A 14,201-nucleotide genomic window follows, 5' to 3' on the forward strand; every position below is an offset into this window, starting at 1 on the left:
TCCTCTTCCTCCTGGGTTCAGAATCTTTGCAAACTCAGCGCCAGCTCGCCTATGGCAGCCAGTGCGGGTTTCCCGGCGATGACCCAAGGATACTGCTCAACTCAAAGGACGGCGGAAGGGAACAAAATCCGTTCGGGGACCGTGAGGGAAGATTACAGCTGTCACAAATGTGTATATACAGTTATATAAAGCGATTACATATAAATACAACGGAGGTTATATCTATGTCGGCATGCATGTGTGCATGTATTTCTACGGGCTCGCTCGTCTCCCATACCACACAACTTCATTTGTAGCCAGTCAAGCCCAAGAGCAGCAGCAGAGAAAGATCCCATGGCCTGCTTCAATTCTCCTGTTGCTTTCTCCTCCGCTCGACGAATATCTTTTCACAGTAGCTATGATCTTTTGACTGGAACCAGGGGCGAGATGCCAAACTCAGATGCTCTCGCCACCATATATATAGATAGGATTTGCAACAATGCTATCATTTCCTCCGGGTTCCTTCTGACAAGTGGGATATATAATATGTTGGGCACTAGTTGCCCAGGTGGCCCTCCACCGCACGTGATTACCCCTATATAGTTAGCTAGCGACCACAACAATAACAAGATCAACCATCCCACAGGTTATGGCCCGGATAGCAGATTTTTAAGAAAAACGACGCGTTTTGATTAGAATACGCTGCAACCGATGTTATATTGGATGAGTTAGACATTATTCCCCTGAAAAGAGAGCTCTTTGCCTATAAAAGTGGTGTAATTGACGGAATTACTGTCGAGACTGCTGCAGAGATTTCATTACTATCTTGAAGGGATCAAAAACTTATTTATTTATTTTCATTCAGAACCTTCCTAAATCAGATTGATTATGAGTGGTTCTCGATTACCTGCGACCCCCATATCAGGACGTAAGAAGACACTACGTTCGCAATCAAGGGTCCCCCAATCCTTCCCCCCTGTTACTGAGCAAGGATCCGCCTCAGAAGCGGAGGGTGATCAAACCGAATACGCAATGGCAGAGGAAGATATGACAACCTCTGGCTCAGCACGCGATACTGGCAAGATGCCAGAACGCGAGGAATCCGAAGATGGCACGCCCAGTCCTATGCCGATTCCTACGCCGAATCCTAACGGCATGGTGACCATGGCAGCAGCAGATCTCATTGCACTCTGCGAGCGACTGATATCAGCACGCGCGCCGCCACCTCCTCCACCACCTCCTCCTCCACCTCCACCTCCCCCGAACCCTATACCAGAAGAAGATCCGAACATGCTGGCTCGCGAATACCAGAAGGAAGCGCAGGCCTCGTTGAACACAAAGTCCGTCACCACGTTCGATGGCACCAACTACCAGACGTGGAAGATGGCATTCTTCTCGGATGCAGAGGTGATCGGTGGTGCAGATATTCTCAATAAGAACCAACAGGAACCACCTGAAGGTTTATCAACACTCGAGCAACGATATTGGGTGATACGTTCAAAGCTACTCTTCCGTCGTATGTTACAATCCCTGGTAGGTTCTGTCCGTTTGACCATGGGATCCATTCAACCCGACAACGCGGCGGCCCTATGGCACAAGATAAGCGCAGTATATGCGATGTCCCTAGGGGAGGAAAGGATTAATATCCTCAAAGAACTTACCCACTTGCATGTCAAGGACGGTGATTACCTGGCGTACGTGCGTCGATATCACTACCTGTCTGCTCGCATGCGACAACTAACGGAGGACCGCGGTGAGAACTACCTCCATGATTTCTTTATTATCGGCCTCCGAGATTATCAGAGGACCTACGTCAAATCACGCCTTGATACGTTCTACGGGACGGGTCAGGGTCCGATTGTCAACCTAGATATCGACGATCTCACAAAACAAATTGCTCACCGGATGAGTAAGTCAGAGGGTCCTGGACGCCCCAAAGCTCCAAAAGCCAACGCGGCCACCAATGATAATGATGATAACACCACAACCACCACCACGATCTCACGGTGCGGATACTGCAAGGTCCCAGGGCATATAAAGGCTAATTGCTATCACCTGAACCCTGACAAAGCACCTGAGTGGTGGAGGAAGGAGAATAAGGATAATAAGGGCACTGACAACACTGAGGGTGCCAAAAAGAAGGGAAAGGATAAGAAGAAGGACAAGGATGACGACAAACCTACTGGCACCAGAGCGCCAGATCTCCTTGCCTCGCAACCTAGTGCCAACGCGGCATTTGCTTTATCTGCGTCGTCCGCTACAACATCCAAACCTTGGTATCTCGACACCTGCGCAAGCTTTAATATGACGGGTGAAAGGCACTCGTTGGTGCGCGCAAAGTCGTTCGAGGGGGATTTAGAGATAACCACCGCGGACGGTGGCGTAGGACGGGTTGAGGAGATAGGTGATATCCTTCTAGAATCAGAAGGGGGGGATATCTCAGTGGGTTACGTCCACTGGATCCCCAACCTCACTGTCAACCTTCTATCCTTCGCGAAGCTAGAAGATCAAGGTTTCAGATATCAACTATCTGACACCACCCCTTCTTATTTTACAATAAGGGCCCCGAACGGTGCCAACTTCACCGCCGTTCGTACGTCCAAAGAATCGGTCTACAAGATAATAGAACGAGAATCCCAAATAGACGTCCATCACCCGTCCCAGGCCGTCCATTTTATGGCCAAATCTTACAATTACGGGGACGCAATGTCGACAACCGTGGGGAAATCTAGCGATCAATCTAGCGATCGCAACCCCCTGACAAGAACACTCATGGAATGGCACGTCACCCTAGGGCATATCCACGCTGGCGCGATCATCGCACTAGCGAAGGACCCGTCATCCGGCATCCGCATCAAAGGATCTAAAACAGGCTTCTTCTGCGATAGCTGCGTCAAAGCAGGCATGACACGCAAGTTCTCGCAAACTCCCATGCCACGAGCGTTGCGAGCAATGCAACGTGTTCATATCGACCTTGCTGGCGGCGGTCGTACGCTGGATGACATGTCCGATTACCCTATAGAATCTCGTCAAGGGACCAAATATTATATGCTTATCACTGATGACGCCACCCGTTATAGGTGGATCTATTTTTTACACACTAAGGACCAAGCTATCGAATTTTACGCTCACTGGGTCCAATTCATGAAAAATCTCGGCTTCACGCCACCGGCGCTAGTTAGGACCGATATCGATGGTGTCTTTCGATCAAACAAGATGACAACGATGATGACCAAAGATGGCACTATCTGGGAACCTACTACGCCCCAATCCCCTCACCAAGATGGTGTTTCTGAGAGAGGAATCCGCACGATAATGACGCGCGCTAGGGCAGTGCTTATAGGCATGGATATACCGAAGAAGTTCTGGGCAGATGTTCTCGAAACGGTAGTTGCAATTACCAACAACACTCCGACATCTACCACCCTATATAATGAGAAATACTGGCCTACCAACGCCGAAGAAGCACCTACGCGATGCCCCTATACCGTCCCATTCTCAGCACTAACCAACGCCCCGCCCCAACTTCGCCATTTTAGGGAGCTAGGTGTTGACGTTTACGCGCACCTTCATGGATCTCAAAAACCTACCGATAAGCTGTCCGCCAGGGCAGAAATATTTAAACTTATAGGATTCCGTGGTAACTCAATCTACCGCCTCTGGAGTCCTACGACTGATAAAATAATTGTCACCAGTGATGTCGTTTTCCCTGCAAAGGAACCTTCAACCCCGCAGGATGATATTAATCATACGACACCCGAAGCTGCAAGTCCAGCGACTTATCTCGTTGATGATGCTGCTGTTCCCGAACTAGCCGACGCCGAATGGGTAAGACCAGCGAAAGCGTTCGCCACCTACGTCCCTTCTCCCCTCACCGGTTCCGTTCCGAAAGGATATAAGGACGCCGTTAGTAGACCTGGGGGGGTTGGCGAATATTGGCAAAAGTCAATGGAACGCGAGATTGCAGATTTGGAACGAAGGAACACTTGGACAATGATCCCACGTTCTGACGTCCCTTCTGGTGAGCCAGTGGCCCCCGGCCGCTGGGTTTATGTCGAAAAAGATCGCCCCCAGGACCCCAACGCGGATCCTGATGGTATATTACGAAAATCTCGATGGGTAGTGTGCGGCAATTGGTTAAAGAAGAGCGCACGCGAAGAAACATACGCGCCCGTCGTCAATGACGCTACTAATCGCATGATGTTCGCGGTAGCAGCGAAGCGAGGTTGGACCTTGCGCCAGGTCGATATAGTTATGGCCTACCTGCACGGCCGACTTGGTAAAACGATTTATATGCGGCAACCTACCGGATTTGAGGTGGGGACTCCACACGCGATGGTTTGCGCTGTCGTAGGCTCCCTATACGGGTTGGACCCCGCTGCTAAGATTTGGTACGATTTCCTTACGGCATTACTCCGCGAGAATGGCTTCAAACCTAGCCCCTACGACCCTGCTCTATGGCGTCACACGTCCCGCAATCACCTTTATATGACAATCTACGTGGACGACCTTCATATTATAGCAGAAGATTCGGCAGATGCCGATTGGCTAGTTGATACCCTCGCCAATAAATTAGAAATAAAAGATTTGAAAGAACCTTCGAAATACTTGGGCATGGAGGTTGAACGTCGCCCCGATGGCGCCATAAAATTGACATTGAGACGCTATATCGATCGTTTAGTGCAAGATTTCCGCCTAGACGACGCCGTCCCTGTCCCTACGCCAATACTTGAGGGGATGAAGATAGACGATGCCCCTGTATCAGAACGAGAAGGAGGGTTCACTAAAGAACGATACCAACACGGAGTAGGGTGCTTGCAGTATCTGGCAGTCAAATTACGCCCAGATATCGCGCGAGCAGCATCCCTACTAGCGCAGAAGAATACTGCGCCTACACCTAAGGCGTGGAGGGCTCTCCTCCGCGTCATACAATATCTAAAAGGAACGAGCGACCTAGGCATCTTATACGAAGGCCCCAAGAACGAGATCGATGAATTCCCCAACGCGTCATATCTGCCGATAGGTTATACGGATTCAGATTGGGCAGGACCGTTGAACGGCGAACGCAAATCTACCTCGGGCTTCATATTCAAGTTAGCAGGTGCACCAATTTCATGGCGTTCGTCCAAACAACCTTGTGTTTCTTTAAGTTCAAATGAGGCAGAATACGTGGCACTCAGCGAAGCAGTACGCGAAGCAACGTGGTTGCGCAATATGATGATGGAACTAGGATTCGTTACAGCAAAGGACCCCTTGCCCATCAGGGCAGATAATAAAGGTTCGATCGACCTAGCTACCGTTGCCGCGATCACGGCGCGCAGCAAGCATATCGACACTCGCTTCCACTATTCTCGCACGCAACTGAACGAAGGCGTTATTTCAATTAACCACGTTCCCACTGAGGATATGGTAGCAGACGGATTAACCAAACCTCTGGGCACAGTGGCATTTAGGCGTTTCATTAAATTACTAGGACTTTTCGCTGGCAACAGCGAGAATGATTAAATTTCTGTATATAGCATGTTTTTGGGATGATCTAGGTTAAGATAGTTAGCATGGAATATTCGTAGGAACACATCACGCACGTTGGCGCGTGGGGGGGTGTTGGGCACTAGTTGCCCAGGTGGCCCTCCACCGCACGTGATTACCCCTATATAGTTAGCTAGCGACCACAACAATAACAAGATCAACCATCCCACATAATATAGATGTGTATCCACGTGGCGCTTAAAAAATTTATCCAAAAATCAGTCGATGATCGCTCACTCATTCCTTTTCACTTCCCCCTCCTCCAGCCCCCTCCCTCCCCCTTTTTCCCCTTCTATTCATTAGCCTCGTCGTCCCAGTCTCCATGCTAGGAACTGAAGCCGTACTGCTCGCTCATCCGCTTGATCTCATCCGCCGTGAGGGTACGGCAGCTGCTGTGCGGCAGCCACATAGCTGATCTTCTCCGTCCTCCAGAATGCGGCACCCCCCGCCTCCGGATAGAAGAAGTAGATCGTGGGCAAGAAGCAGTCGTTGACACAAGATACGTGCCCCAGCTAATCCCGTCCAACATGACGGACACAGATCATGACAATGAATAACAAAGTTGAAGAGCCAGTTGAGCACTGCTGGTGGAGCGCTCATTGGCCTTCTTGGCGCCTGTTTTGATCAGGGAAAATCTCGGCCGAGCACAGCCATGGGAAGCGGCAGCCAACGTGGAGCAGAAGCTGGCGATGTAGATGAAGTGAAGGGCCTGACGGTGGCCACCCGCCATGCCGGGGATAAGGCAGGCAAAGGTGATCACTGCGGAGAGCGGTACTAGCTGGCTGTTCCGGGCTGGAAGAGCTTGCGGCGGCCGACCCGTTCAATCAGGAACCAGGAGACGGTTGCGAAGGTGGAAATAGACGGATCATGTTGACGCCGCCGAGAAGCATCGCCATAAACGAGCATGTGGCGGAAATGCTTGAGTTTTGCCCCCCCCTGTGAAAACAAGCTGATGATATTGGGTTAGAGGAACCAAGATCGCCAGAGCTACAGACGTCAATCCCAGCTATGATCAAAGGGGTTGGACGGTTTGCCATGGCGTACGCTCTAATCGAGTCCAAGACAATGCTCTTTTGAAGCTGCAGATCCCGATGCGCAATTTCTTCCCCCAGAAGACTGGTAATAACTGCCATGAGGTGTTTCCATTCCTTGAGTACGGAGTACCATCACCACATGTTGTTCGTTCACAGTCTCACTCACTTCACCGTTCTTCCGCGTTCTAGGATGAGGATGTTCGAAACGGGAAACGGGAAAGGAGAAACTCGACAAAGCGTGCATTTTCTGCTGCACTTGACAGATTTCTTTTGCTATCATGAAATTTTCTCTCCCTCGATCTCCGCCAGCTTGTACAGATGACGGACGTGAACTCCCTCTGTTGACACCTCCAACCAGCATAGAATAATGGTGGTTTGAACATCCCAAGCGATTAGAGCGGACTTCAAACACCATTCGCGTTCGCTTTCCCTTCTCTCTTGTCCCTCATGAGATGTGAACGACTCGAACTTGGAAACCAACCTGGATCGTACGAATCCCCTACGAAGCCTTTGTTACACGTCTATTAAGGTTAGGCTTAGTGAGGCCCACACCACATAGGAAATACTTTCTCCCTGGGTAACAGACATGATTATTTCAAAGACATGCATTGGGTACAAAGTGTGAACAGAGTTCAAACCGCTATATGGGATCTGATTTGCCAGATCAAGCGATGGCGGCTACGTGCAGACATCCCTGCACGGTTGGAGATTGATAGGATCCGCTGGGTGTTGAGACGGCCACGACCCGCTGTCGCAATGGAAGAATACATATGGGGTTGATTGTCTACAACACAATTATACTCAGGCCGGAATGTCACTAATTTTAAAACGTTCGCAGCCAATGATTATCGGAACTCCTTTTTATCCCGGAAGGGCCAGCCAGAGGCTCATAGAGTCGACTTCATTGTGGTCTGCCTCTCTCATGCACCGGGCCTTTTATCTCCTTGTTCTTCTCAACCGCTTGGCTATATATATACTTCTGTCCTCACCCAACCATCCTCACTGACCCCACCCATCCCATCTGATCGCGCCAATTGTTTGCAAGAAGGTTTGAGGGAAAATCAACACCCTGAGGTTGTCCAAATTGTCGAGTCCATGACAGCTCCCGTTTACCGATCGCAAAGAGGTAGTCATGGGGATTCTTCCCTACACATGTTGGCTAATGGGCAGGTCGTTGGGATTCAGTATAGCATACTGAGTGGCATGATTGATGTTTACAAGGTCCGCCGTCAAGTTGCATTTCGGCACGCTTGCCATGCCAAAATACCTGTATTCCGCGATTGGGCCCATACAAAAGGGTTCAGAGTCCCCATCAGGGTCTGCAGTCCCGGGCAGATAGAGGCCAGTCCGCATCTGGGAAGGCAGTTATATATCTCTCTTGAAGGAAATACTCCCAGTAGAGCTGAATGGAAGAGCAAATAGCTTCTTCTCAATATCAATGACCTCCGTTGCTACTGTCAACTCAACTGCTGCTTTCTCGTCAGTTCAAACCATGTACTGTCAAGCCCGATGCCTGGAGCATGTTCCATTACTATTATATAGTCAACATCAACTGGATTGTCTGTTGTCGATGACCATCCATATACCTTAGGAACAGGTATTTATTTCCTTAGACCGCAGGAATGTACTAGTTGCCACTTCACTTGCAGCCCAGTCGCATAGGTTTTCCGTACCGAGTGGCCAAATGGAATCCCGGCAATAACTCGCGAATTTATCCTCAATTTCAACGAGGAAAACGCGGTTGAAGCCCACTTCGCTCAAATTTTGGAGGCGAGTAACCGTTTCCACGGCCTCCCTGAGAGCGGCCACATCAAATTCAACATATCTCTCGCGGAGTCGGATAGATTCATTGTAGAGGAATCGACCAGATGTGAATGAAAAAGGCGATTGTTCGGAGATGCTGTGTTGCTCTGCATCCGGTGCTGAACCTGAATAGTTCAATGTCGGATATTACACTGATAGCTAGCTGCATAGCTCCAGCAACTCACTCGGATTGAAAAAGATTGACTTGATTTTTGTGAGATCGCTCTGTCTACTCTATTCTTCTCTCATTTCCTCATTCCTCCTAGCTCGCTTTGATTGTCAAGGTGATGGCAGATTCCTCGAGAATAAAAAAGAGATTTTCAACAAAAGAGGAGTTGTTTTGAAAGAATACATGCTTAAAAATAATAATATATGCATTTATGTAGAGAAACCAATAAATCACTTTTCATTTTCAAACAGTGATGTAGAAAGAAAGGTAACAACAAAATAAGAAGTATAAGTCACAATCACAGCTATATATCTAGATATCCCGTGCTTACTCACGGGTGTCTCAAAGTAAAGAAGAAATGAAGGGGAATAAAAAAAATAGATAGAGGTATCGTTTGAGAAAAGGACAAGAGAACGAGAGTGAAAAAATAAAATAAATAGAAAGAAGAAAGAGAATGTGAGCTATATTTTAAATATCAATTCATTTCGTAAAACCTTTCATAACGAGGGGGTATGGACGGATGGATGATGCATGGATATGATAGCAGGGGATAGAACAGACCGGACCAAAAAAAAGTGGTATATAGAATGCTACTGATGAAATATTCCAAAATAAAATAAATAAGAAAAAAAAAACCGTCAAGGAGGAGGAATGGCATAGAATGGGCGAAAGTTTGGTGACAGGGGGAGGGGAGAAAATGGATATCGACAACACTCGTGAACTTGCTGGCGAAGTTGAGTTCGTAAAACATAAAGGATAAAGTAATCATACGAGCATCCAAAATATCCATGAGAGGTACATAGAGTGTGGATAATACGACAGGGCGCGATCTGTAGAAGCTAGATGAGGATTGAGGTGTTTTGAGGAGTTGCGGGAGAGACGAGGGTTGGATAATGTAAAAAAGGGATGGGCCACGGCCAGTTCAATGAGACGTATTGCGGGATGTCCACTTCGACGTGCAGTTGGCTATGTGGGAAGATAAAATATCGTCAAACTCAACAATATATAGATTTATAGCCAGAGACAAGGGCCGGAGATTGAGGAAAGGTAGAATAATGTCGTAAGAAGGCGAAGGGGGCTGCATCCGATAATAAATAGCGAAGCGCGCTCGAAAATAAATAAATAAATAAGACTTGTTTTTTTTTTTTTCCTCTAAAAGCTCAGTCTATGGCTGTTCTCACACAGCCAGTCATCTTTTCTTTTTTAACCACCTCTACGACTGGACGGTAATGCTCTTTCGATGCATCGCCTCTTCGGTATGGAAGCCAAACACTAGTCGGTAGAGGTCCTGTAACCACATATACTGTCCATTGTGCTGAACCATCGATCTAACAGCGTTCGCAATATCTACCGCGCCCGCCCGCGCCGAAGGAGGGAGGTCGCGGAACGCCGAGTCAACTGCTACTAATTTCTTATAGTTGTCGAGTAACGTGCGTTGCCACAATTGTGTCCCGAAGGAATCTGAGGAGAGAGATTTGACAAACACGGGTAGGGTCTGGGTCGTGCCTCGTTGGAAGCCGCTGTTCATGGCTGCACGGATGATCAAGAGCTTCAGACAGGTAAGGCTCGGGTCTTCTGCAGGGGTTTTGACGGTGTTGCTGGACGAGGCGGTTTTTCCAGACGAGGATTGGGAGTATCCTGAGAGCGTGGAGGAGTTTGATGACCATTTTGGAGGGGTTACTTGGTTTTGCGTGGGGGCAAGGAGGAGGATGTTAGGGACGTGTGCTTCTTCGGGTGAAATTGTGGCAGTATCTTCGAATATAGTCGTGGGGGTTTCGGGATTTCCTGCGCGTCCCGGTGTATCTTCGTCATTCATCATAGGATACTCTGATCGTTGAGTCTGGTAAAAGGCTTGAGTGAAAGTCGTCTGGCTGGGCCGCGGCGTGCCACGATCAGGTCTAATTTGGGTCCAACCTTCGCGGAAAAGATCACATAGTTCCCAACAGGCCTGGATCGCGGATCCGAGGAGCTCTTCATCGGGAGATCTGCCCTCCCGCTTGTTCTGCCGTAAGCTGAATAACATCTCTGCGAGAGACCAGCAGGCCCTGAGTAGTGTGTCTGTTTCTTCCGCCAGCCGTGTCCGCTGTTTCATAAGGCGATGACACAGAGTGATGTAGAAATCCAGGGTCCGTTCCCTGAACGCCTCGGGAAGGTTTCGATCATGTGTATTATACAGGTGATTATTGAGTTCAAAACTTACACGCAGAACAGAGTCTGCAACTTCATTATCGCGCACACGAACTTCGAACAGTGCTTGGCAAAAGTCCCGGCAGAGGTCTAGAGTAGGCCGCACGTAGGTGTGATGGTCGTCATTATCGCGGTTCTCGTAAAGGTTTTGGCAAAGTTTCCAGCACGATTTCCAGGCCTGTTCCTGCATGTCGCCCTTTCCCGAAAAGTTAAACAATCGCTCACGATGGATGTAGCTTAGACTTGCTAGGGTATTACACAGAGTCCAGCATTCTGATAATGCCGTCCTCAAAGCGTTCAATTGCTCATTATCCTGAAATTTGCCAACTGTAGTTGTTGTGATCTCCCCGCCATCGTGGAGAGTCTCTGGTTCGTTTTCCGTTTCTTCTGTAGCCTGCTCGACGTCAAATGTCTCGGGTATATCTAGCAGAAGTCAGATTCTGACAAAACTGGTAAAGGTAAATAAAGAAAGAAATAAATAAAATGCTACGGGTTACAACCCCACCTTCGAGATTGCTTTTCCTGGCTCTTTTCTTGAAATCTTCAACCTCCTGTCTTGTCTGAGCACGAGGGGTTGTTCGATCCGACCAGTCCTCTGGAGGTGCAATATGTGTGGTGGTGATTGGTGGAGGCGATACTGGAGTTGTGGGCTTCTACAGCGCATTTTTTAGTTTGAATTTCACATCGGAAATTGTCAATGATGGAGCCAACCTTTCCCGCATTGTTGTCGCCGTTTTGGACAACTAGGGGCGAAGTAACTGTCACATCTGATAGCGCCGACGATGATCTGGTAGGTTCTGCTCGCGGCGAAGGAACACTGTCTAGCTACTAAATTATCAGTGTCCCGATATTCAAAGGAAATAAAAAAAAGTGGAAAACAGGAAGGAGAACAAGCAAGCTTACAAATTTTCCAAAGCCGGACGGAACATGTATTACAGATTGGGGTGCCTCGTCGTCGTCAGAGTTGGGTTTGAAGTCACTTACTCCAGCGCCGGAAGTCCGTATCTGCAAAAAAATTAATGGAAGCCAGCTCCTTGGCTGTTGCGGGGTGTGTAGTGGGAAGCTTCATACACTAAGTGAACTTCCAGTCCTTGTGATAGAGCGGTCTATGTCTCCGTTGGTGATGGTATCTTGGGTCTCCGAAGGATCTATTCCATTTGGAGTGAACGCCTTAGGCGAGGACCTGGAAATGTCGTTCGATCTAGAGTTGGAGGACATCTGGGATGGGGAAGGAGATCCCTGGGACAGCGGGAGCATATCGGATTGCCTATGGGGGGTGAGGGGGGAAAAATAATTAGAGGCATGAAACAAAAAGGCTGTGAAGCAGTAGCTGGTTTCTTGAGCTTCAACTCACATTGAAAATGGAGTTGGGGAGCTTGGGGAAGCAGAGTACGGGGAGAAAGCAGATATCTGATTTCCGGAGGACACAGATGACGGAGATCTGACAGCCAACATCTCGACGTTTTTGTTCCCAGAAGCCGAGTGTGGTTGATAAAGAGGGGGGTTCAAATGCCGCGGGGGAGGAAAGCGGAAGGGATGGAGATATTCAACAAAATATCATCCAACGCTCATCCTCTTGATGTGGATAATTCGGGGCGTCTGCGATTGTTGGATAGATCGAGCCAGAGCCTGGAGAAAATCGGCCCCCCGCGCGCAGGTTAGAGAAGATGCTCCAATTCCAACAGGAGATTCAAACAAAGGATAGTTAAGAGACTCACCGGCAACTGTTGAGTAACCCCGAGAGTCAGCTACGGCAATACGCACCGGAATGGCGACGGTATGGAACGGTCGAGCATAAAATTTTCGAGCAAGGAGATAAAATGTGAAGAGCTGGAGCTTAGGACCAACAGACGTCTGCGTCTTGCGCTGGATGCTGGATGCTGGTTCTTCACGCAAACCACGAACCAGGTTTCCAATGCGATTATTATTAACCTGCTGGGCCGCACAGGTCTTCTTCCACTGCACGTCCCTTTGCTGCTGGTGCTATCCGGTCTGGGCAAAGGATAGTCTGTCGTCTGGCTCCCCGTTGGGTGGATATGGAGAGGGAGAGGCTTGAGCGGAATGTTGATCCAGGACAAAGAGAGGGGGCCAAAAGCTCGTTAGTGTCCTGTCAGGGAACCCGAATCAAAGGGCAGCGTTAGCGGGCTGCGATGCTGTCGACTGCGGCTTTCTGATGCTTTGTCCACGGGTTGCACGAGTCCCACAGGCACAGCTGCTGCGGAGGGTGTGGTATCTGCTTGTCCGTCTGGCTGGATTCTTCGTCTCCCCGGTTTGTCCGTTTGCTTTCGTTCGTGTCCTTTTCGACGGAAGACTGACTACGGAGTACTGCCTAAGGAGAGGGAATTGAAGGCCAGTCGAGAATCCAACGAGCCGATAACTCGAGCATGGGTAATGCCCTGCAAGGACGGGCCAATAATGATCAAGCCAACGACGCAAGACTGTTGGAGAGGGATTCGCTGCAAACAGTCGAAGATGCTTAAGCGCTGGGAAAAAGTGATGGCCGACACCAAGACCTTCCCAGAGCCCGCGTCCACCAGTCACAGCCCGAGTTGGTTCTCGACAGCTGCATTAGTGGCATCGCGCGTTGCTTCGACAAGACTAAATATCCCTGATGTGGTTGGCTTGCGCACTCTCAAGACCCCGAGGGTTGGCAAGGCTGCCCTTCTCGCTCTCTGAATACACCCAACACCAGCGTAAAATACAGCAACATTGCAATAATCGAGATCAGGGTTGAGGCCTCAGTGGCTGCTGAAAGACCTACCTCTCGGCCCCGAACGCCAGCTCAGCTAGAATCTACACGTACGCTTTGATTGACGGTGGGCTGCCTGAGCATCGACACCATCCCACCGCCTGTTGATTGAGTTCTGGGGAAGTTGGGGGCCAATTCATTGCTGATGATTGACTTCCGATGATTAGCACTGATTTAATTCCCAAGACAATCAAGATTCCCTGCCCTAGTTGAGACGAACACTCCCGAGTCCCAAGCTTCCCGGTCCCAGCAGCGGAGTTAAAGTTGTTTCTGACGAATGGATTCTCAATGGCGTGGGACAGCAAAACCGCCATCGCCCACAGCCCAAGAATCCCCGTAGAATGGGTTTGTTCACACAATAGCGTGGGCTGGAACGAAATACCCTTTCGATGCCCCCAATAATATTTCCATCCTTCAAAATGTTTTCGAGACGAACCATTTATTTATTAGTGCTGATGTTTTTGTCAGGGATGATTAAACTTCCCGCATTCTGTCAGCAGGCTATGTATGACTATCTGCTGTGGGTACACTCTGCCCTGGGCGGGGATTGTTTCCTCTCTGAGCTCCTGAGTTGGGCCTCCCACGCGTTGTTCAGCTGTCTTCTTGGTATGAATTCATACGCACAGTAGAGGAGAACACCCGTTAATGCGCTTCTTCTCGGGATAAACGAAGGGGCCGCTGAACGGCGAGACACAGAGACGCGCGATTGAGGGGGGAAAAACAATTTTTGCTTGAAATATTACTGTGAATT

General features: G+C 49.1%; 2 protein-coding genes across 2 annotated transcripts; one reads left to right on the forward strand and one right to left on the reverse strand.

Moving 5' to 3' along the window:
* Positions 1–6,160: 6,160 nt before the first annotated feature.
* HCBG_08491 (uncharacterized protein) lies at positions 6,161–6,731 on the forward strand (the record flags this gene model as incomplete). The annotated part of the gene is made up of 2 exons (XM_045435540.1): positions 6,161–6,279; positions 6,476–6,731. 2 exons carry the CDS (start codon positions 6,161–6,163, stop codon positions 6,729–6,731), a joined length of 375 nt encoding a protein of 124 aa, XP_045283640.1.
* Positions 6,732–9,727: 2,996 nt separating this feature from the next.
* Positions 9,728–12,156, reverse strand: HCBG_08492 (uncharacterized protein; the record flags this gene model as incomplete). The annotated part of the gene is made up of 6 exons (XM_045435541.1): positions 9,728–11,124; positions 11,207–11,354; positions 11,413–11,526; positions 11,605–11,706; positions 11,773–11,968; positions 12,056–12,156. 6 exons carry the CDS (start codon positions 12,154–12,156, stop codon positions 9,728–9,730), a joined length of 2,058 nt encoding a protein of 685 aa, XP_045283641.1.
* Between the last annotated feature and the right edge of the window lie 2,045 nt (positions 12,157–14,201).

Source organism: Histoplasma capsulatum (assembly GCF_000150115.1).
Source record: "Histoplasma capsulatum G186AR genomic scaffold supercont2.16, whole genome shotgun sequence".
NCBI classification, from domain to species: Eukaryota; Fungi; Ascomycota; class Eurotiomycetes; order Onygenales; family Ajellomycetaceae; genus Histoplasma; species Histoplasma capsulatum.